The sequence below is a fragment of the Crocodylus siamensis genome, chromosome 15, assembly GCF_052110815.1.
Source record: "Crocodylus siamensis isolate JL-2025a chromosome 15, ASM5211081v1, whole genome shotgun sequence".
NCBI classification, from domain to species: domain Eukaryota; kingdom Metazoa; phylum Chordata; order Crocodylia; family Crocodylidae; genus Crocodylus; species Crocodylus siamensis.
The window spans coordinates 12,608,495-12,632,850 of NC_143409.1; the positions used below are offsets into that span (position 1 = coordinate 12,608,495).

General features: G+C 42.9%; 1 protein-coding gene across 7 annotated transcripts in view; it reads left to right on the forward strand.

Annotated features, from left to right (window-relative positions):
- Positions 1-24,356, forward strand: part of AKAP13 (A-kinase anchoring protein 13) — a 324,780-nt gene that overhangs the window by 196,107 nt on the left and 104,317 nt on the right. For all 7 annotated transcript variants that reach the window (XM_090029889.1, XM_090029887.1, XM_090029891.1 and 4 more), the window contains exon 10: positions 985-1,061. In XM_090029889.1, coding sequence (XP_089886015.1) covers positions 985-1,061 — 77 coding nt within the window. The remainder of the gene's footprint in view (positions 1-984; positions 1,062-24,356) is intronic.

The window sequence follows — 24,356 nt, forward strand, 5'->3', positions numbered from 1 at the left end:
AGATTAGGAGACGTGGGGAGCTGGGCTCTGTCACTAGCTCAGCCACTGATAAACTTCATGGTGTTGGTCAAATCACTTTACCTGCGTGTACCCCCACATCCACATCTGTGGAACGAGAGTGATATTTTCATAACTCATAAGGAAGGGGATAGCAAAACTCCATTCACCATCTGCAAGGCAGTTTGTTATCCCTGGGTCTATAGAATTTATTTCTTTATTTTGATTTTTTTTATGTTTAAGTCCAAATCTCAGGAAGTGTCACAGGATAAAAACGGTTATTCACTTTAAAAAGGGCCTCTTTAGAACTCATTAGAGACTGCCTTTAAGCTAGGAAAATGTAGAGAGAGCGACTTGAATGCAGTGGCAGCTGATGGAGGGTTGCATCTTTGCCTGCTAAGGAGAGGGAGCAGGGGGCAGAGCGTCTGCCTTTCGGTTCCATCAACATTGTCATTGGGAATTAAAAATCCTTGTTCCCTGTTCAAATAATTCTTAAGGTCAGCTAGAGACTGGATGGATTTTTAATCTTGGGACCTAAGCAACTTGCTTCAGGACAAAGAGAAAAGAAATGCATTGCAGAAGTAGCACAAACACTTAATCCTGACTGCGAAAACTTCCCACCTTTGTCCAAGTTAAGTAAGAAAAGAAAAATAAATATATACTGTTTTATCATGCAACAGCAATGTTGGAAGCCAAGCCTTCTCCTGTGTGCACACATACGCAGAGGTAGTATAGTGTAGATAGCGTGTGAGCCTTTTGGCAGTTTCCTGGTACTCATTGACATTTCATAGTTTCCTTCAGTGATAGACACCATCACTGTAAAACAAATAGCAAACAAGGAGCAAAGCTGGGAATGAAAGCAGCTGCTGAAAAGAAAACTAACACTTGTTGATTTTTTTTGTTTAATGCCTTGAATAAACAAAAGAGCTTCAGTGGCACTGGAGGGATTTTATTGAAATGTGCTTTGCAAACCTTCTGTGCTTTCAGGAGCGGCGGAGATGAAAACTGAAGACGAGCTGGATTTTCTGAAGGACCTCAGAGAGAATTCCCTTTCTGAAGGAATGGTAAGTGAGTACACTCTTTCTTTTGTAACCAGCAGTGTTTTAAAAAGAAACGTCCTGGCTCCTGTAGAAGATCAGCTGATTTCCTCTCGCCCCGCCTTGGTGAGACTAAACTTAGTTATATACTGTGGGTTTCCTTTTTAACCTGCTGTAAACAGCATTGCTTCTTTTTAAAAGAACTTTTCTGTTTTTAAAGAGTATTTAGCTGAAAGAAGGAAAACATCAGAAGACAGATGCTAAACTGCTTTGGCTGTTTCCTAATGTATGGATCACTTAGGCCATTCAGTTCCCAGCAGCCTGCAGCTGTCCAAAGTTATGGAGGATAAGATGCTAGGGAAAGCTGTTGCTGCTGTTCGTGGTATAGAACATATTAGATGAGTGTATGTATATTGTAGTCCAGTGCCCTGGGCAGGAAGCTGGGAGCCACTTGCATGGTCTGACCAGCTTTGCTCTGGACTTTGTCCTTGGGCAGATTACTTTGTTGTTTTGTGATGAGCAATGAGAGAGAGAGAAAAAAGCAAATAAATCCTGCAATATGCAGGGGAGGTGATAACAGCAAGCAAGCAAGAAATTTGAAGTGGAGTTGGGTTTATGTTGGGTTTAAAGAGTTTCTGTCACCATCATGTGTAGCCATTTCTGAGAATTTCTTAAAACAATAAATGCAAGGCTAGTTTGGCTGAGCTGCGGTATAAACCAGCCTTCCTATGTTTTGCTCTGTTGCAGGCAAGCTTTCTTGATGTTATCTTTCCCGGTGCGTTTGGAGGCAGTTTCCGTACTTGCATGTGGCCATTTCTTTCTAGAGAATAGTTCAGAAGGGTTAGTTAGACAGAACCATTCAAAGTCTGTGTGTGCGTGTGATGCTTTGCAACAGCTGTGTTTGTGCACGAGTTTGTGATTAAGAAGTTAATGTTATAATAGAAAACATTACGGAGATGACTTAACATCACAGGGTGGAGCACAGAGACTGCTGCTCATCACAGAGTGAAGCTGTTTGGGCTGCAGGATCTTCTTGCCAAGGCTGATAATACAACCAGGGTTACTTTGTTTTTACGAGATTTAGGTTTAGTGTCTACAGTTGTTAGTTCAGTGGGTTTCTTGAGGATGCGTGTTCTCCGATTAGAAAATTGTCTTGTCATTGGAATGCAAAGGTGCTGACTTCATAATCTGTTCATTATTACATGTAATTTTCATGATTAATCTCTAAGTGACTGCTTGTATGTAAAGATATATTTAGAGAAATGCAAATAAGGACACACCCCAGGTTTTATTTCTTCCAGGCCACATGCATTTCAAAAGAGGAACAAAAAGAGCATTACATTTATTTTTTGTTTTGCATCTTTCACAGCACACATTTGGTGGTATGTTTGGATTTGAGGGAAGGGGAAGGAGGGAATTTATTTTTTTTGGTGTATAGTTTGGTTTGGTTTCTTGCCTTTTTTCTTTTTCTCTTTTAAATCTGGATTAGCTGGTGTTGAACTGGGAGTGTCAGGAGAATGGAAAGTTTGCTGCAGAAGGAGTGACACAGCTTCCTGTTGCTAAGTTCAATAGAAACAAAATAAAAACTGTACTATATTAAGGTCATTTAAAAAAAAGAGTCAAGGATTTATAAATAGAGCTTAATTCACACGTGTAGGCTTTCAGGGAGCTGGCTGGTGATTGGAATTGCAAAATATAGATCTGCTGCTCTTTGTGTTGTCTGCATCTGCTTTATATAGCGTTGGTTTTATAGTCAGTGTTTCAGGCTTTTCACTAGTGGACCATTTTGAGCTTAATAAAAGAAGTTTCTCTAGCTTGTTCCGAATAGGAATTTTTTAGTGGTGGTATTTTCCAGCTACTCACAAATGGCCTTGTCAAGTATTTTTTACTTTTTTTTTTTTTTTTTTTTAAGAGCTGAGTCGAGGGAGCCTTCAAGAAAATTATTTATCTCATCTTTTTCGGGTGAGAGTTTTACAACTGTATTTGCATATTTATAATCTACAAAGACATTTATGGGCTTGGACTATGAAGCACTGAACTTTTCAGGCCCAAGAGAGGCAGTTGGTTCCACTTGTGCATAAAGCTGAATTGGAGCAGGATATATTTGAATAGGTTTGCATACTTCTTTCTTCACATAGCTTAGTCTCCCAGCCAGTGGTTTAGTTAAATGCCTGGTGCGCAAGCATTTTAGTTGGTTGCGTATTACCTGTGAAGGGTACTGATCTTTTCCCACAAGAATTGATAAGAAAAGAACAGGAAAAAGGGTTTCTCCAATTAAAATACGTGTTTTGAAAATGGGCGTTTTTCAAATTTCCTTGGACTGCTTCCTTTTTGGCTCTCTTTGCTGAGATTGAGGTCTAATGCGTTAGCAAGGGTTTCCTAGGTAGTTCCTGTTGTGTTTAGCAATATGGGCTGCACACTCTGGTTCTGCTGGGGATATCAGCAGCCACTCATTTGTGTCTTCCTATATGGGTTACTTAGGTATCCTGAGTTGGGGTACCTGCTGCATGTGATCCATTCAGAATAACCCTTATAATCTAAAAATGTACCTAAATGGAAAATGTGGGTACTGGGGGTCAAGGAGAGGTTTAAAATCAACTGTGTTCTGATGCTAGGTTCCCCTTGTGTTAACCCCAGAAATACAGTGCCACTCATCATTTATTTGTCTATATGTGAGACAGTGGAGGAAATACTGCCTTTAAATGACCAAACTGGTGAGTAACAGATGGTTACAGGTTGATTATTGGAGAGAGGGGTAGTTCACCTGGAGTTTTCCTTGGTTGTTTTTTTTTTTTTTACTGTATACTTTTGAGCACAATGCATTCTCCCTTTATAGCATGATCTTGATTTAAAGTATGAGTTTTCCAAGAAAGGTGCATTCCTGATTAGAGATGTAACTTGTAATGATCTATACACTTAAAGTGTAGAGGGCACTTAAAATGAGAATTCTGAGTTTTTCCACACCTTCACTGATCAGATTTCTGCACAGTCAAATAACTTAAGTTTGACACATCACTTGCAGGTCATCATCATTGGGACCATGGTGATGAATACAGCGTGAGAGCTTGAATAGGATGTAATAGGTAATGCTGTAAGGCTTTTTTTTTTTTTGGAATGGGTTTAAATAGTACATTAGAGTAGACTCATGGATCATGACTGGGGTTCTTATATGTATTATCCAGGTTTTTTTTTCAAATCTGTGATTTAGATGATGATGATAATTACCTATTATTGATTTGAGCCGGAAAGAAATACCTATTCTGAAATCAGTAATACTTAGATTCATCTCCAACACTTAAAAGGAATTGAATAAAATGACTAAAGTTAACGTTTGTATGTATTTAGGGTTGTTTAGGTGATAAACAATAACATTTAAGAAAACTCCTCTTAAGATCTTAAATGTGTTTAAAAATAAAATTGCATTTCAAAGCAGAATATTTGCAAAACAGCTTTCCTTTCACTTAGCAGTAAGTCCTGAACGCAAAGCTTCATATAATGGATTGCCTTGTGTTTACACAATCTTTATATATGTGGGAAGCAATAAAGAACTGTGCCTTTTTGAAGAGCTAGCTGGCTTGTTGCAAGTTTCTTTTAGATAGGAGACCCCTTTTAGATGTTCATGAAGCTCCGCCAGAGTGTATGAACAGACGTCCCCTAGAGAAAACAAAATGCAAGGTTTCCCAGAAGTGACTCCAAGCTGCCATTCCCTGTGATTGCCTAATGAACCCAAGCCGCCATTCCCTGTGATTTGGAATGATATAAGTAGGTACGAGATATTACATTAATTTCCGTCTATTGATGGATGGAGCTGGTTGCTCTGTCTAATAAAGGTTGTTCCAGGTTTCCTGTTATCAGACTCTATTACAGAGGTGGGCAATTATTTTGGGCGGGGAGCTTCTTACTGAGTTTTGGCAAGCCTTCGAGGGCCGCATGACAGGCAGCCAGGGACAGATAAATATTAATTTGCTAAATTTTTAGGGGTCCCATGGGCCGGATGGAATGGCCTGGCAGGCTGCATCTGGCCCATGGGCCGCATTTTGCCCACCCCTGCTCTTTTAATTCCTTATGCCTTTGTAAAACTCTGACTGCTTGGCTCCAAGTTTGCTTTACAAACTGCATATGACATTTGATACCCAGTACTTTAGACCAGGGCCTTGAAATTAGGCAGCGGTGCTAGCCGAATGCAGGAGAGCAGATGCACAGCTGGCAGAGTAGTTATTATTGGTTCACTGCTGAACTGGGAAAGCATTGCAAGTATGGGCTTGCTGGTACTTGGACTCTGTCATCTTCAGTGTTTTGATTAACAAATTGGATGATAGAATAGAGAACATTTTTATAAAATATGCATATGAAACCAGGCTAGGAAGGCTGGAAAGCTGTTTGGCAGACACTATCAGAAATTAAAATGGTCTTGACAAATTGGAAAGATGCTCTGAGACCCCCAAAGGGAAGTTCAGTGACAACGAGCACAAAGTACTGCACTTAGGAAAGATCAATCGAAAGCAAAAAGAGGAACAATTACTTAAACAGCTGTATGGACAAAAAGGATCAGAGATTCATGCTGGATCGCAAACTAAATAGAAGTCAATAATGTGCTTTTCCAAAAGGAGCCAGTCTTATTGTGGGATGCATTAAAAAGAGTGTCACATGTAAAACCTGGGAGGTAATTGAACTACTCAGCTTTGCACCTGGGAGGTCACAGGTGGAATATTTGATCTAGTTTTTGCCACCATGCTTTAAGAAACATGTTGACAAACTCAAGAGAGTTCAGGGGGAAGTAACAAGAATGCTAAGAGGTTTTGTACATATGACCTACAGGAAAGGTTAGAGGAATTGAATTTGTTTAGTCTAGAAAAGGGAAAAAAAAACCCCCAGGGAAATGGCAACAATCTTCTAATACATAAAATGCTGTTATGAAGTGGATGGCAATTAGTTGCTCTGCATGATCATGGGAGGAAGGACAGAACAAAATTCTTTTAATTTGCCATCAACGTTATTTAGTTTGGACAGGAAACCCTAACTGTTGCAGCAGTGGTTTTAAAGAGCAGGTTACACAGATGTGTTGGGATAGCATAGGGTGACATGCCTCATCCTGCATCAGTAAAAAGGGTTGGATTAGAGGATGTCTTGAGGTCCCCCCACATGTCTGTGTTCATTGCACCCTTTGGTTAGTGTTGCAGTTAAGTTCTAAGGCAAGTTCATCTGTCTGGAGCATACTCCAGTGCCAGGTGCAGCAACTGATACCGGAGAGAGAGAGGTTTTCTTCCAGGGCTCCTGCCATGTGTGGCCCAAGCATTGAGGAGGAGGCAACTCAGGTAGCATGTGGGTTGTAGGTGGGGGAGAATTGGAAGGTGCGAGAATAAGGAGTGGCAGGACATGGGGAGGATGCAGGGGATGCAGTGGGTTCGAGAGCACAGATAGGTGCATAATAATACAGAAGTAAGCTTTGGGTACAGGGGCAACAGTCCATCAGAGCCCACACCCCTCCAGAACCTGAAGTTGCAGGTGACCAGAGTCTCTCTGTAGTCCACTGGTGTCAACAAGTAGTTGTGGAGCCCATCAGCAAGGTATATGTCTCACCCCATCCAGTGGTCAGGAGCCATCTGTGGCTACCAAATTCTGCGGTGGCTCACGAGGAATTGGTTTGTTCTTTGGGTCTAGAAGTAGGAAGCCAGTCTCTGAACCAAAGTTGGTAGCCCTGTAGATCTGGGTGGAATTTGTTTCTCCATCTTTTTGTTTTATGAAACGTCTTTTTTTTAAATAAGATGTTTAGGATGCCAAGATTGCAAGATTAAGGATTTAGAAGTTAAGAAGTGTTAGGAAATTAAAGTAGCCTCTGTAATGTTAATCTGGGTCCTTCTGAATATGTATCGTGACACAGTTTTTAAGGATGTGATCCCACACTATTTTTCCCCCCAGGACCTCTGCTTCATTCAGTGATTGAGTAGCATGGAAAATTTCAGCCCAAACGGTTAAAGTTTGGCAGCCATAAGCAAATGAAAGCTAGGTCTTATAATGGAAAGGTCTTATAATGTTGGGCAACTTTAGCTAGAGGCAGTGCTCTGGGCTTGGCCTATTAAATCCTTTGTATAATTTTCCTTTTTAAATGTCTCACTTTATTTTTAACCAGTGTAAACATGGAAGGAAGCCACCAGAGACTGCCTTTGCTGAAATAACTTGCAGTTAAAACTTCAACAAAATGCCTTTCTTTTCCTGTGCTGGACACAAGATGACCAGCTCCCTCTGCCATCCCAGAAGCAGAAGGCAAAGGATTGAATATGGAGAAATGAAGGGAAATGGGAATATTTTACTTAGCGATCTGTCGGTACCTTTTTACATTTCCAGGAAGGTGACACAGCCTGGGGCAGAACCTCATCCTAGTTATCAGTAAAGACCTTTCTCACACCCACTGACATCCTGTCTGGCGGGGTCACTCGCGGAGCAAGGTCCAAGAGGAAACTGTCAGATGGCTCAACCTTTTTTCCTCCCCCTCCCTAATTTGTAAGCTCAGTATTTCCTAAAATAACGCAACCTTTTACAAGTGTTGGTTTTAAATAGTAAATATGTTCTGTTGTGCTGCTCTCTACTGAACTGAACAGAGGTCATTTTTTTATGATTAGTGATGCCTTTAGGGCAAGCATTTCCCACCAACCTGGTTCCAGTGAAAAGCTCTGCATCACCACATAGATATTTGCTGTGGTTGACTCCATAGTGCATGCTCTGTAGTTGGTGTAAGGATAAAAAAAGGGATAAAGAATAATAAAGAGCTCGCGATTATTCTTAACAAAGTAGAGCGGACTTCTTGTTTTAAAATCTGCAGCAGGAAATTTATCACAAGACTGATATATATATTTTTCCCCCTGCCCTCAGTTTGGTTAGGATGATGTCATTCTGATTTTCTCCATTCCTGTATGCCAATAATTCGTAGCTTGCTATAATATTTTCCATGTTCATACTTCAGGAAATTAGTAAGAGGAGCAGTGACACAAGGACAAAATCCCAGATGCTGTGCCAAGACCGTCGTCACAGGCTTTAGCTCAGGTCAGCTCTGCAGGAGGTGGATGTGTTGACCCCCCACACCCTAGGCTGCGTAATAGAAACCAGCAAGGCTCTGTCTCTCTTACCTCCTCCTGCTGAGTTGGGATGGCAGGTTCATGTACAGCAGGGGCCAGCTGCAGAGCCGTTTTGATCCAGTGCACAAACATGGGGCTTCGGTGGCATTTGGCAATGTGGGGTCTCAGCAGCAGTAACTTTTCTTGCCGGTACAGGGCAAAGCACCAACTGCAGCTGGGTCCTGACACCTGCCTCCTCTGACCTGAACTGGATCAATCAAGCTTGCAGCCTCCTGCAGCACCTTGGGGTGCCTCCAAGGGCACCATTGGGTGCCACATAATACTAATGCTGTTAGGTATGCAAATATGATTCACAGAATTAACCCAGAGATTTCAAATGGGAATCGAGCGGTTCTCAATCAGGGTGCTGGGGCACCCTAGGGGGTTGCCAGATCTTCGGAAGTATCACAGGGTTTGGGGAGATAAATGAGTTGTTGGGAGATAAGCGGAGAGAAATCAGGTGGGAGATAAGCAATAGTCTAGAGCAGGGGTGGGCAAAATGTGGTCCGTAGCAGCTCTCTGTCCCACCCAGCCCAGGGGTTGTGGGGCAGCCCAGGCTATGGCACATGCTGTCAGTTCTGCTCCTCCCAGGCATGCAGTGGGGCTGGGGTGGTACAGCGATCAGACTTGCTCCTGGGCAGCCTTGGTGGCGATGGCTTCTTCCAGCTGCCAGTGCTTCAGCCCCAGCTTCTGCCTGGCTGCACATAGAGCAGAGCCACTTAGGGAGTTTTGGTGAGTTGTTGGGGGTGGGTGCAGACCCAGCAGGGCAGGGAGCGGGGGTGGGTGCTAACTCGGCCTGCAACAGCTCATGCCCCTGAGCCCAAATAATTGCCTGCCCCAGGTCTAGCGCGCCTTTCCTCCCAAAAACTTCCGCTCTGCTTGCAGCTCCTAGAGCAGAACTGTCCTCGTTCCAGTATCGGGATTATACATATTCAGAAGGATGCCTGGTTTAGCTTGTTCATGTAGAGTGGTTGTTTGTGCATATGCAGAAAATCTCAGGGATCGTTTTTTAAGCATTGTCAGAAAAGTCTTTCCACCTATTTTATCGTGCCTTTTGGGAGCTGTTCCCCTTCTAATTGCACCTGTGGTCCAAAACCAGCCACAAAACAAACTTATCCCTTAGCTTTTTCACGTTAATTGCCTAAAACTTCACAAGGTACCTGAAGTTTCCACTTCCTTCCACAAATGCCAGTTTCCTGAAACCTCTCAAATCGTAGTGTATATTTTCCAGTAGTGGTGTTGAGGTAGAATATTGATGAAGCTTGTTCTGCTCTTTGCATCTCATATACTAGTTAATTTTGTTAAGTATTAAGGGAATGAGACTGGCTGTTTTAAGAAAGTAATACCCTAAGGCCAACTAGATTTAAGGCACCATTATATGAGGAACTTTACAAACGTACATGAAAACAAAGAGCGTCCAAGCTTAGGACTCTTGTACATCGACCAACTGAAAAGGAGCGTGTATTTTCTCTTCATGTAGTTAGTTAGGTGCTGAATATTTAAAAAAAAAAAATCCTATTTTAATATTTTTATATTTAGGTCATTTAAGGTATCTATCAGCAATTTTAGAGGTGCCAATATTAACGTATCTTAGAAAGGAATGCTGTATTGTATTTAAAAGATTATAAGAGCCAGCCATTTTAATTCTTCCATTTGTATTTTCTCTCTTTCACTCTTGTCCTGCTATGGTTGAAATACAGTAGATCATTACCACATGATCAGTTCTTCTAACTAGAGAGAAAAAAATTGTGTTAACCTCAGAGACCAAATGCTCACTTTTCAGTGGAGACATCTCTATTGGGAGAAAAAGAGCATTTTTGGGAATGACATTATCAGATTTTTACTTCCTTCTCCCCCTCTTTCTCCCTCTCCTTCTCTTTTTCTCTCTCAAATAATTGTTTCCATTCTGGTCCTTGGCAATTGGCATCCTGTAACCCAGAGAAGCAAGGACTTTTTGCTATATATAGACTAATTTTTTCCACCGGTCATTGGTGGTTAGCATGTCTTAGAAAGAAACTTCATAGCTAGGAAGTTTATGCCAATGGTAGGTTTATAGTTTAAATTACCATGCATTTGCTTTTGGGTTTTTGAGAATTTTTTTTCCCCTGAACCTAACCATGAATAAAATATGTTGAGGCTGATTGTGAAATAGTCCTTGGCCTCTGTTGCCATCCTGGGCAAATGTTTTGAGGCTTGTTGAAGCTCGAGGAATGCACTAATTCTCTCAGTTATTCACCTCGAGTGGTTCCAAGGTCCCTTTTTGAGATAAACGCTGGGATTTTCTTACGTAAGAGCACACATTTTGTAGCAGCAACATGCTACGCCACATATAAATTTATAGCATAAATAGATCTAAATATAGCATGGTACATACAGTATAGCATAGTGTGTGTGTTATATAATATAATTATATATATTTTTTCAGTGCAGTGATTTTTGTTTTTCTCCTTGTGTATGGCACGATGTGGCAAAGAGTGATGAGGAGTGTCTTTTTTTTTTTTTCCAGTGCGCAGTTTAACTAGCTACCATTTTGGCATCAGAGAAGAATTTGTTTCCCTTCTGTTCTCTTCCCCCACCCTCTTCAGACCTATTGCCAGGCACATTAGACCTTTCTCTGAAACTTCCATGGTAACGACAACAGGGCAAATTTAGGCAAACCTCAATCATTTCTGACTTCTCCCATGTATTTTTATTTTTTTTCAGGTGGTAAATTTTATTTGGCACCAGGTGTATTTTGCACTGAAGCTATTAACCTAATGCAGCTTGCGAAGATTTTGTCGGTTCTGTAAAATGCATGGTTCTCATTGTTCTGACTCTTGGGACCATGTTGCAAATGGGAAAGAACTTGGAAAAAAGATAAGGAATGATTTTTGATCTAGAGAACGTGCTTTCCAGTAAGGGATTTGAGAACTCCAATTTATTTAGTTTCTCCTGGGGGAGGGTAAGAGGCAACTTGATTACAATCTATAGGCTTGTGGAAGGGGAAAAAATATCTCGAGTAGATGCTTTTTTTAATTTTTTTTGGCTGGTTGAAAAAACCCGCACAAGATCTTGGTTGACAATATTAGAGAAGAAATAAGATGCTAGTGATTAACAATGGGAATAGTTAACCTCATGAACAATTTACCTAGAGGTTTGGTGGGCTCTCCATCACCTGACATTTTTAAATGGAGATGGACTAACGTGCTCAGCAGCTCAAGTCTACATTATGAGCCCTGATGCAGAAATTACTGGGTGAGGTTCTCTGGCCTGAGTGTTATATGGGAGATGAGACTAGATGGCCCAAATATTGCCTAATAGCCTTAAAATCTGTACTAAAAGATGAGACCAAACCACAGATGAACATGGACAATTATTTGAGGGTTCAGTGGGAATCACTATCCAACCTCTAATTCTTTATTAACCACAGTACTGGTATTAAATCAGGAATGGCACAGTCAACTGAATCTTTGGAGAAGATAAATAGGGTAGTGTGTGTAAGAAGAAAATATAAAGGAAATGAGAGAGAAAGAGATTGTTTTATTTAAAGCTTGAGTGCAGATTAAAAAGAATAGTTCTTCTGTTAAGTATTTCCAGTCATACAGTCTGAAGTGCTATGAAAATATATTTGGCATTTTACCCAGTACCATTAAAACTCTTTCCATGGAAACATGGAATTGAAAAACTGGACTTCACGACACAATTCTCAACTGAATCCTTCTATTTTGTGTTTTATCTCTGTACCCCCCCGCTTTTTTTAAAAAAAAAACAATGTGCTTGTTTTGTGATAACCTTTTTTATGCAAAGGTGAAAATGTCAAGTTCTGCTTTTCTAAAATCTGCGCCCTGATGCTGACCAGTGCCTTGCATCTATTTGCACAGCCTGCAATTCAAGTTGGCTCGCACAGAAGGAGCCAGTTTTCTCTTTCAGAATGATGCTAGCATTAATTTTTTGAAAATACCAGGGCAAGCAAACGTCTGGGCTTCAGTGTTCATGTGTGTCCCCTTACACAGGGGATTAATGCAATGCACGACCTTCCAGCTTGTGTAGACACAGATTTACATCTACTTGTAATTACCACATGACCTTATTTTTAGGGACTTCAGCCTCGTCTCTGCATCTCCCCACAGATCGCGTGGTACTCTTGACAGTCACTGGATCGTATGAATCCAGGGCAGGAACTGCATGGTTGAGAGAAGTATGGGAGCTGCAGTACAGAGAGTTGGTTTTAGACCTGGTTAAAGTATCTGCTACTTTAGTATCTAAGCATTTGGTATTTCAGGTGTTTCTCCCAAACTATGGGAGAGGACAGGCTGAGGATAGCAGAAGATGCTTCAGGTGAGCATTTTGCACTGAAGCTATTAACCTCATGCAGCTTGCGAAGATTTTGCCGGTTCTGTAAAATGCACGGTTACCAAACCAAGATCCTCCTGCCCACATTATGCCTGACACCTAGTATTGCACTGAATTCACCACATTGTCAAGGAAGGGAAACTTTTCAGCTTCATGGAGAGTCTCTGTATCATTCCATATTTGTATAACAAGCAGTATCATATTCTGAAATGCAGGCACTGCTAAAAAACCTTGGATAATATTGGCTTTTCGATTAAGACAGAACCCAAAAGTATATGCAAGGTCAGTTTGTTGTTGTTCCTGTGGTCTCTTTGGCCTGCTGCACAGGAATAAGCCCAGCATGGAATCTGTGACCAAGTGTGTGATCTAATTTTGCAGGGCTCTAATGAATAAATGGTAGCAGCTATGGGACTACCAAGAGATGCTGCTTTGGAAACAGTGGACCAAAAGACAGGTTTTAGCACATAGCTTTTTGTCTTCCTATCTTCTCAGTCCTCCCCACCTGTTTGTTTTGTATTTATTTATACTTAATGAAATCCCAAATTTTCTGTTTGTTTGCGCTAACAAATTTACAGTTGAAATTTGTGGAAATGGTTTCTGTCCCTTAAATGCAAGGATGCAGAAAGGTGCCTGTGTTACTTGCCTTTTTGCTTTATGGAGCCTTACCCACCTACAACTGCATGCTCCCCTTTCCTGCAGCACCGCCTTTCTGTCTTGGTGCCAGTAATAGAGTTGCCTTTGCCCCTGTTGTGACACGAGCTGTTTTTGTCCCCAGAAGCGTTTCACTGTATGCCGTTGGGTGTACTCTCTTCATCTACTGGTTATCCTTGCTGATGAGATAAGAGGCAGGAGTGTGAAGTCCTGCCCTTTCTAACTCATTAGCTCTGAGATCTGGTATTGAGTCTGCTTAACATCAAGGATGGTGACTTGGTTTTTTTTTGTTCTGTCTGAGACTCTACTTACTTCCATAAATTAGAGCAGGAGCTTAAATATGAACTTTTTTGACTTTGGACTTGAGCTCAGCCTCTTTACACAGCTGGGCGTATTAAAAAAAGAATACCTAAAAGCAGTCGGGAGGAATATTGTTATTTCAGGTTGGCATAAAACAACAGGTTAGGAAAGTTGGAGATAAAATTCCTTTATTGATTTCAATCTGTGATCTGGCACCCGGAGTTTAGAAATCTCTTGTGGCTCTTCTAAATGCTACAGTAAAGCTCTGTGATGCTTATCAGGCACTAAAACGCTGAGGACTATGGCCAGCTGAGGTCTGTTGCCATTACAGTTAACTGTTTCTCAGTTGTTCTTCTCCACCCATGTTTTTCCTTTCCTTCCCTTTTGATGCTTTTCACTGCATATGTCCGCAAAAGGAAGAAGCACTTGCCTGCTCAAAAGGAGAAGAGCAGATCTCTTCCCCTGAGATTTGGCACTTGATCTTTCCTAGTTGTTTTGTGATTTTTTTTTCCCCCCTTCCATTTCTTGCACGGGTGCACCCAAACAGAGTGGTTCATTGTACCACAGGTGAATAGGGATGGACCACCACCTTCCCCAGTGGGGACTTGCTTAATAGAAAACACCCTTACATTCATCACAAGTAGATATATTTGTATTACTGGGGAGTAAGAGTCCCATGAGATTAAGATGAAAAAGATATTGGACTCTTCTGTTAATTAGGAATCAAACCCACTGTGCATCATCAGTGACAGGGAGGTGGCTTGAATTGGGTTGGTGCTTTTCTCTGGATAAGAGGTTGAGAGACTTGCTAATGGTGAGCTGAGAGTGCTGTTGCTTTGGGGATGTGCAGAACACAAGAAACGGCTTGTAGTGTGTGGGAACCAGGCAGTTGAATGGGATTAGGATTTTATGGGGTGGGTTATGGTTGGGCTCGAAGGGGTGAAAGGAGTGGTAGTTGGGAGTCCACCTTGAGGCAGCTGAGAGGATTGAATGGCACAGTAGAAATATGAGTCCCAAGTTGGAGATGTTCACTGCAAAAGCTTGGATCCTTTGATCCCTGTGGTAATGCACAGGAGGGGACACAGTAGGAAATTTGGAGCAGTGCTGAAACTGGAGCCTAGACTGCTGCAGCCTGATTATTCGATGATGCGTGTTGGCAGTGGCACAGCCCCAGTGCTTTGCAAGCTCCATTTGCTGCTCAGTGGGAGGTGCGTACAGTTTAAGGCTGGGGTGGCTAACTTGTGGCATGGGCAGCTTTTGTGTATGGCATGTGGCAGAGCAGACAGGAAGCAGAGCATCTGAGTGCACTCCAGATGGGGTCTGGGTTAATTTCTGGCACGCCTGCTAAAAAAGCGTGTCCTCGCTGGACTTGACTGTGTCGGTGTAACTGAGCAAAACCTGAGATGGCTTGGGATGTGCTTCTTTCCCTGTGCCAAGCCACTGCTGCAGTGAGCAGTGGAAGTGGTCCAGCTAGATCTCCCCCTATTATGAGCAGTGCCTTAATTTGGGATTTCACTGCTTTACTGTCCTGCTGGTCCCCAGGTCTGAAATAGGCCCCAGGGTACTCTGCAGTCCTGTTTCTCCATCCAGGCCTTCAAGGGAAAAGGGTGTGTAAGGACTCAGTTTTTTGGTGGTGGCATGATGTTGTTGGCAAAGTTTCTGTTGTGCATGTCAGTCCTGCTAGGAACTTGTTTCCTGGGTTGGGGGGAGTCACTAGTTTTGTTTTGTAGTTTATAAATGCTGTCAAAGATATCTAGATCCCACCATTGATGCTTTGCTTTTCTATTTCTTTCTCTCTTTGCTGTAAATCTAGATAATCGTGGGGCTTGAGGGAACCTAGTACTTGGAGAGCGCTCTTCCCTCTCCTTCCCCTTACCCAGCCTTCATCTATACCCCCCAGTTACTTTGCTTTTGGGTTTATCCAGTCTGGCCCTTCCTCCCTGTCCTTGGAGTCCTTATTGAGCTCCAGGCGCCTATCTTGCATCTTAGTTGAGTGGCTCTTCTAATTCTTTGCGCTGCACACAAACCTCTCCTCTGTTTAAGAACAGGGCTCTCCCGACATCAGATAAGTGTGCTAGCTTTATTAGTGGTTACTGTTCTTTCAGGAAGGTATGGCAGAAATTAAACAAATAGCCAGGCAGACCTTAGTAACGTGTGATAGCAGCACATCAGAGTGAAAAGCAGTCAGCTGCACTCAGGCTAGAGGAATGCAAGACAAATTTAATGTTCTCTGAGCATTATCTACAATTCATAAGAGTACGGTGGAAGGGTCTTTTAAAATACCTGCAATCAAGACTGTGCCAGAGCTCTCTGAAATCGTTTGGCTTTCTTCTCTGTTAGGAGAAAAGGGCTAACATACAAAAATGCTGTTCCACCAACTGGCCTAGTTAAGCCTGTCTTTGAAAATGGGCCTATTTGGTTTAGTTTAAAATGCTTTCCAGCTAATCTTTAGTCTCCTGAGAAAAGCACGAATATGACTGTGGGTTCTTACGATGAGTAACAGCTAGTTCCCAACTGGTAAGTAGTGTTGCCTGGCGAGCTAGATACCTTTGGCAGGTCTGTCTTTAAATGTATCGTGTATCCCCTTTTATGGAGAATACATCAGCAGATGTCTGGGATCCCAGGACTATTAACAGCAGGGGGTGCGGCAGGACAGGCCTGAGGTTTATTGCCTGAGCTGGGAGGAGGATACAGGGGAAGTGAAGTTCTGCAAGTCGGCGTTGAGGTGTATGAGCCTGGCTGTGTTTGTTGCACACCCTGGGATCTGTATTTGCCCCATTTATCTCTTGTGCCAATGGCCAAGAACTCAGAAGGGGGAAGATGCTGCCCAGCTAAAGGGTGCCAGCAACCTTTCTGCTGTTACATTGGGAGTCTTCTGCCTTTTCCTTGACGCACTGAGTGGTTGTCTCAAGGAGAGGAGCTGAACTAACTAACATTTCTTTCCAGTCTCTGAAGCTGACTGAGCCAAGACAGCATAAAATGGCAGTAGCTTTTGAAGAAGCCTAACTCATTGCACCGTCCAGGCAGATGTTCCTGTTAGACTGTAATGTTTAAGTTGTCCCAGGCTGAATACTGTGAGAGGAAAGGAGAGTTGAAAGGGTTTTCCATACATATACATTTTAAATTCTCTGAAAAGAGGTTTTGCAGCTAAGCAAATCTTTACAAGCTGTCAATGAAGCTGTAAACAGAAGTACACCACAATATATTGTATTTCTTGAAACTTCTTCTTTTTTTTTTTTTTTTGCTCCAGCTTGAGTTGTGTCTTCTCTGCTATTACTGACTGCTTTGGTTAACAAAGAAAAATGTTTTCATTTCAATAGCATTTGGATCTTTTTGCAGTGCATTTTTTTTCTTATGCGTCTGCATTAAATAAGCCCCTTTAAGAAAACTTGATCCTGTTATAAACATGGAATAATGACAGTGTCCCACATATGGGATTCATTAATTTTTGCATGTTTTGAAGTAGTTTTTTCTTTCTTTTTTTTTCTTTTAAGCTTGACTTCAAAAACATCAGATATTAGGGCTGCATAATAGCCAAAAGGGCTAGATGGCTACCCTAACTTTGAGTGGAAGAGGTTGGTTGCAGATGCATTAACCGTTCTATAACTAGAAGAAATTTCTGTCTTGCTTTACCAAATAATCTCTTATCCTTTCTCTGCCCAACTCCCCTTTATTGTAGTTAACGTTCATTTTACTGGAATCAGCCTTCTGGTTATCTGTAGGTTTCCTGCTTTTCACTCTTGTGAATGTTTCTTGTTTTCGGAAATCTTTTCTCCACCTCTCCCTTCTTCCTCTTTTAATCTTCTTCTTGGGAATTGTTGGTAAGAAAACATGAGATCTTCCTCTTTTACTCGAGAGTAAGCTGTCGAGTGATACCAGGAATTTGAATGGAGGATGAGGTAGCCCAGTTTTAGACTCTACTACCCCCAAACTACCAAGAGTTTGAAAACTGTATGGGTCATTTTTTGCCATTCGTTTCTTAATCCAGTAAGTGGAATTTGTTGGAATTGCATCATGTACTCAATGCCCTTTTCACCTCAGTCTTCATAGGCAAGGTCAGCTCCAAGGCTACTGCACCGGGCACCACGGTCTGGGGAGGGGGTGAGCAGCCAACAGTGGTGAAAGAACAAGTTAGGGACTATTAAAAAAAAAAAAAAAAGCTGGACATATAGAAATCCATGGGGCCAGATGGGTTACACCCTAGGATGCTGAGGGAGTGGGCTGAAGTGATTGCAAAGCTGCGGGCCATCATGTAACAAAACTCAAGGCAATCAGGAGAGGTCCGGGATGATTGGAAAAGGGCAAACATAGTGACCGACCTGATTGCCTTCTATGATGATGAGGTGAGTGGCTCTGTGGATGCGGGGAGACTGGTGAATGTGGTGCACCTTGATTTTATGAAGGCTTTCGATACAATCCCCCACGACATTCTAACAGGCAAGCTAAAGAAGTAGGGGCTGGATGAATGGCCTGTAAGGTGGATGGAAAACTGCCTGGAGCATTGGCCTCAGAGGGTAGTAATCAATGACTTGATGTCCAGTTGGCAGCTGATCTCAAGTGGAGTGCCCCAGGGGTTAGTCTGGGGCCAGTTTTGTTCAATGTCTTCATCAACGACCTGGGAGATGGCATAGAGTGCACCCTCAGCAAGTTTGCAGATGGCACCAAGTTGGAGGGAGTAGTAGATATGGTGCAGGGTAGAGCTAGGATTCAGAGTGACTTAGACCCTTTGGAAGATTGGGCCAGAAGAAATCTCATGAGGTTCAATAAGGACATGTGCAAAGTCCTGCACTTAGGACAGAGCAATCCCATGCCACCGGCACAGGCTGGGGGCTGACTGGCTGGGTAGCTGCTGTGCAGAAAAGGGCCTGGGGGTTACAGTGGACAATAAGCTGAATATGAGCCAGCAGTGTGCCCTTGTTGCCAAAACGGCATACTGGGCTGCATTGGTAGGTGTGTTGCCTGTAAGTCGAGGGAAGTGATTATTCCATTCTATTCAGCACTGGTGTGGGCACATCTGTAGTCCTGTGTCCAGTTTTGGGCCCCCCGCTACAGAAAGGATGTGAACAAATTGGAGAGAGTCCAGCAACGAGGGGCTGGGGCGTATGACTTAATGAGGAGAGGCTGCGGGATCTGGGCTTATTTAGTTTGGAGATGAGAAGAGTGAGGGGGGATTTAATAGTGACCTTCAACCCCCTGCAGGGAGGTTCCAAAGAGGACGGAGCTGGACTGTTCTCAGTGGTGGCAGATGACTGAAGAAGGAGCAATGGTCTCGAGTTGCAGCAAGGGAAGCGTAGGTTAGGTATTAGGAAAAACCATCTCACTAGGAGGGTAGTAAAGCACTGGAACAAGTTACTGAGAGAGGTGGTGGAAACTCTGTCCTTGGAGGTTTTTAAGACCCAGCTGAATAGAGCTTTGGCTGGGATTATCTAGTTGGGGATGGTCCTGCTCTGAGCAGGGGATTGGACTAGATGACCTCCAGAGGCCCCTTCCAACCCTAATTTTCTATGGTTTTATATCCACATCAGAAAATACACACTTCTAGTATCTTGAGGGGCTGTGGTTTCAGCTGCAGGTGCTATAAATGTAGGTATTTCTGAAGTGTCTTTTTCACCTTCAGGGTGAACGTTATTTTAAATTGGGCTTTTCATTGTAAGTAGTATTGAGCAAGGCTGTCCTTATGGAGGATTTGATAGGTAAATAAATGTGGAAATCAGTTTTAGACATTTGGTTTTGAAATGGAACTCAGAGGCAGGGCGAGTTATGGCTGAACGCTCTCCTCTGCTCATCGAAGTTTAATTCTCGTTCCTAATTTCCTAATCTATTTTGTTGCAAGTAATTGTGGATCACAATGAAGACCTGACAACGCCAGTTTCGTGTGCATGTCCGTACGATGTCTAATTGGAATCATAACTATTATTCTCTCTTTGCTTATAAGGGTGAAAGGAACGTAGATACTTGCAGTCACAGATCGTTCCAATTACCAGTGGAGTCTCAAACCCAAAGCAAACCCTCATTTTGTTGGAAGGACCAAACAAATAACACAGTGTCTTCTCTTCACTGCCTTCTTCGTTAGCAGCCAAGCAAAAAATTGACGTGGAAATACAGTCAGATGGCAGATGCCTTTGTACAGCAAAGTTCTGCTTTCCCACCGCTTCCCCTTACAGACTTTAAAGCTGTTTGATGAAAGAGCAGGGTGTTTTTTTTCTTTTTGATGGAGCGCCCAGCAGGGTCCACAAATTGGATTGTGGGGCCTATCAAGCCCAGGCCAAAGTTTGTGAATCCTGGAGACTTAAAGAGGGGAGGAATAAGAATCAGTCAATAGGAAGCTGAATCATTTTCTGCCCCGACTTATGCACTTGAATGACCTGTGTCTGTTATTCAGTTTGACTAAAGTGCTTTGAATGTAAAGGCTCAGAAGAACGGTGAAATATGAATAATTTTATGCTCCAGAATATGGCATTTGATGTTGCATCTTTTTCCTTATTGACTTTGTATATGGTTTTGGTTGGAAGTGGTCAGCCACGTAACCTGTTGCCCTGTCTCCCTTATTAGCTAGATGTCTCGCGCTTCAAGGAAGCCTACATACCCTTAAAGTAATTGTGTAGAACATGGGAATTGCCATGTCGAGTTACTGGTCCACTGTGTCATCTCTAAGAGTGGCCCATCCAACAAATGCTTCAGAGAGAGAGTCCAGAAATGTCTCATTAGGCAGATGTGGGTTAACACCACACATGAGGTACCATCCCACATTTTAAACTGGATGCCTTAAATGGGAGGTTTAATACTGATGTTACCATTATCTGTTATAGCTAAATGGACATGTTGTGCGTAAAAATTCAATCCCTTTCTGCTTCTTGCCATGTTTTTGACATAAGGGGTGCAGCAGCAAGTTCAAGTTCTCCTGTTCAACAGATCATTTTATAAACAGTTCAGTTTATTTCCCAGTATCTGGCATAAGTATTCATTTGACTGCAGGAGGTGTTAGCAAAGGTGACTTCTCATTCTTTGTTAGTCAGCTAGGAGTGTTATATCAGGTATGGCAGGGGCCCTGTTATGCGGAGCACTGCCAGTGGGAGCAGTTAGCCACTTTACCTTTTGTGCCTGTTAATGGTACACAGCTAGAATGACAGCTTATAATTTGTCTGAGCAAGCTCAGTTTGTACTAAACCTATCTAAGCAGCAGGCTGGGAGGAACAGGGGACAGTTTAGGTCACTAGGAGTCAAAATAATTCTCTCTCTGGTTCCTCCTTTGCCCCAGTGCATCACTGGCCTGTATCAGTTGACAGTGACTTCTGCCTCTCCGCTAGCTCATCTGTACACATTTTGGGGAATAGAGACCAGTATGGAGAGACAGCCAGCGCTTCAGCTTTAGTGATGCAGGAAAGGGAAGGTGACTCAAGTTAAGATTCAGGTTCTGTCCCTACTTTATGCAGCCATAACTCTGGACAACATTTCTTCCTTCTGCATTTCAAATTATTATTACGCAGCATGTTGTATGAAAGTAAATATGGTACTTTGTTTCCATACTTCAGAAAACAGACCCCCTTTCAATGGAAGAAATAGTGGAAATAACCAAATAAGGCTTGCAGTCACTACAGTGATAGATGAGATTGAATGGAGACTGGGGAGGGTGGTGCATAACAGAATAACAGGGTAATATTTCACACAAAGCGAAGTTGGCTGAAAATCCACCTGAGGGTCTCGCGATGACACTGCAGTCCATGAGAAATTAAAAATGCAAGCTGTAGCAGGACAGAGAAAGTAGAGAGTAGATATTTGTTCTTTTTTTATTACTTTTTCCTCTTAGGAACGAGAAAGTGGAGAATAGTTGAGTTGTTATTTATTCTTTTTTATTCTTTTAAAAATATGCAGTCCATGTTTCCATTTGTTGGACAGCGTTTCATTCCTCTCTAAGTCCTGTCACTATTCCAGACTTGTTTAATATACAGTTATGAGTTTGTTATGAGCTTGGACACAATTCTGCCTGCATGATGCTCGAAGTGTTGTGTCTGACTTTGCAAATGCAGTCCAGTGATATTATGCCAGAATGTTATGTGAGAGCCTAATCGTGAGGAGACGGGTGTTGTTCTGAAGCCCTCAAATGAGCATCTCAAGGATTTAAGCAAAGTTTGCTTGCACAAACAGGGACTGCTCCCGGTTAGTAAGAGGCTGCAGGATCAGGCTTTGTTCTTTGCATCTTCAGAGCAGCAGATTCAGTCAAATGAATTTGGGCAAAACGCATCTTGCCATCTACCTTGCTGTGGTCATCTGACCCCAGCGGTCTTTCCTGCCCTATTGCAGGGGGCCGGACCTGAAGATCTTGTAAGGTCCCTTCCAGCCCCTGACACACGGGGCGGGCAATTGTTTCGGGTGGAGGCCCGCTTACTGAGTTTTGGCAAGCCATCGAGGGCTGCGTGACAGGCAGCTGGGGCAGATGAATATTAGTTTTCTAAATTTTCTAGGGGCCCTGTGGGCCAGCTACAATGGTCTGGCGGGCTGCATTTTGCCCACCCCTGCCCTAACATCTGTGAATCTATGAAACGTGGGGCCAGGAAAGCACTTTCCTTCAGGGCAGATGGACAGGACAGGATCTCGGGAGTTGTGTCCTGAATTGCTCTTTCCTAAAGAGCCATCCCGAGGTTTGCCATGCTGCCAGTTTCCTGCGATGGAAAGACAGGGAGGGAGGGAGAACCCGCTGCTCCTTAGTCTTTCTCATTGCGACTTTCTGTGCTCTGCCTGACGGGGGACTTGAAAGTGCTGCCTGTCCAAGTTAATTACTTCGGTTCTTGCAGATATGCCTCAGCGTTTACTCAGCTCCTCTGGTTTATCGGGACGTGCGTTTAATTGGTGGAATAATGTGATGCCACAAGGTGGCGTACAAGCTTGTTCGCTCTCCCGGCTCCATACCTTCTCCAGGAGGCAGCAGGAGAGCAAACACGCCACGCCGCTGTGCAGACTGTCTGACATCCCAGCGACGAGAAGGCGGAAGGGGATCAATTCGAAAGCCCCTCTCTGGCTATAATCACAGCACGCAGAGGAGCAGTACGTTAGGCAAGATGCGACGTCCTTGAACAAACTGCCTTGTCCATGCTGAGCGGGCTCTCTGATGTGGAGAGACTGCCTAGTCCTCTTCAAATGCCTGGCCCCCAAAGTGTCTTCTCTAGCCTCCATGCCTGGCCGCTCTCTGGGTATAACAACCGTGAATGTCAGGCCGCGCTGGATGCAGATCACTTACTAGTTCTGCAGTGGTTTGGTGTAGATTTTCTTTTCCTTATTTAGTTTTAGGGGAAACTGTTTTGTTTGGTCTCCTCTTTCATGTTCAGTGCCAGAAACGTAAAGCAGAAATAGCAACCGCACTTTTTAAATAAGGTTATCTTCTTTAAAAGCAGTTTAAAATGCACATCTTTTTTTTTTTTTTTCCCCTGTGTCTGCCCGATGAATTAAATAATTTGTGCGTGTAGTGACCAAAAGTGGGTTTTGATTTGATTAGAAGAAAATGGGTCTTTTCAAGTCTTTTATGCACCACTCCATTAATTCATATCAGAGCCACAGCTTAAAATGTTAATACGCTGCAGTATTTCTGTAGATTGCATCATTTTGTGTTTCATAACTCTATGGCAAATGTAATTTGAAACAGATAACAATAATGCTGTCTGTTTCAGACTAGCCATCATGTCCTTGTCATGAAGAGGTTTGCAGGTGGGTGGGAGGGGGAGAAGTTTACCTGGAAGTGTTAGAGATCATATGATGCAGTCGAACATGATTTTTTTTTTTTCCTTTTTTCTTTTCTTTTTTTTTTTTTGGTACTTGACGTCTGCAGCACTGGCCTTTGGTTTGGCTATGAACCAAATGGTTCATTTCAAACTCCTCTCTGCATGGTATTGTTCAGCATTTCCAGATGTTTTCAATAAAGAGCCCAGAATTGTCATATCAGCAGCCAGTGGATGAAGCTGCTGAGGACTGCGTCTCCTCTCCATTTTGTAGCAACTCTTATGAAAGGAGAACAGAGAAAGAACAGGATTTTATTTACTTTTTTTTTTTTTTCTTTCTCTCCCCCTCTCTCTTCCACGGATAGGCCTGTAGAGTTGTCTTCGCAAGGAGGCAAACGGGGTGCGCTGCCCGTATCTGTATATTTAAGTTTATGCTGTCAGGGAACTGCTCGGCTGTGTGTAAAATGAATTCCCCTAGGACACCAAATAAGTACAGACTCAATGCCACTGCTCTGTTGGACCAGACAGGAACTTGTTTTCTTCCTTCCCTTTTTCCCATGTGTGTGTAAAAGTGGGGGTGGGATGTCTGAATGATGCAGGAGATAATGTGGGAGGAGAGCGACAGTTCCCTAAATAGGGGGTGCCCATGGCAGGTCTATGTTTGGTGCCAACGTTAGTCTGGGAGTAGAGAAAAACGAGATGCACGGGGATTGCAGCTGCATGTGGGGGTGGGGGTGTTCCAGGGGTTAGTTCAAGGGGTTAGTCCAGCCCCCTCATCAAGGCAAGATTGCCCCTGTCTAAACCATCCCAGTCAAGCATCTATCTAACCAGCTCTTGAAAACAAGGATGGAGATCCCACAGTTCCTCTGGGTGGCCTGTTGTAATGCTTAACCACCCTCCTCATGAGAATCGCTGCCAGCACCTGAGAGCATGGCCAGTGGGTTTATATCTTGTTCTTTTTCCTGTTCTTGTTTTTTCCTTCAAGCTGGTGCAGGATATACTGTATGTCCTAGTCTAGATTTCTCCCCTGGCTTAAAAAGCACCCTTACTTCTTGGTAGTGTTAGAGTGATGTTGTAGCCATGATGGTCCAGGAAATGTTGAAGCGGAAACCATTTTTGCAGGTGATTTATCTTTTATTGGATAATCAATAAAGATTTTCTTGGCTGATACCGATAGCCAGTTACTCACCAGGCATATCGACCGATTTACAGGAATG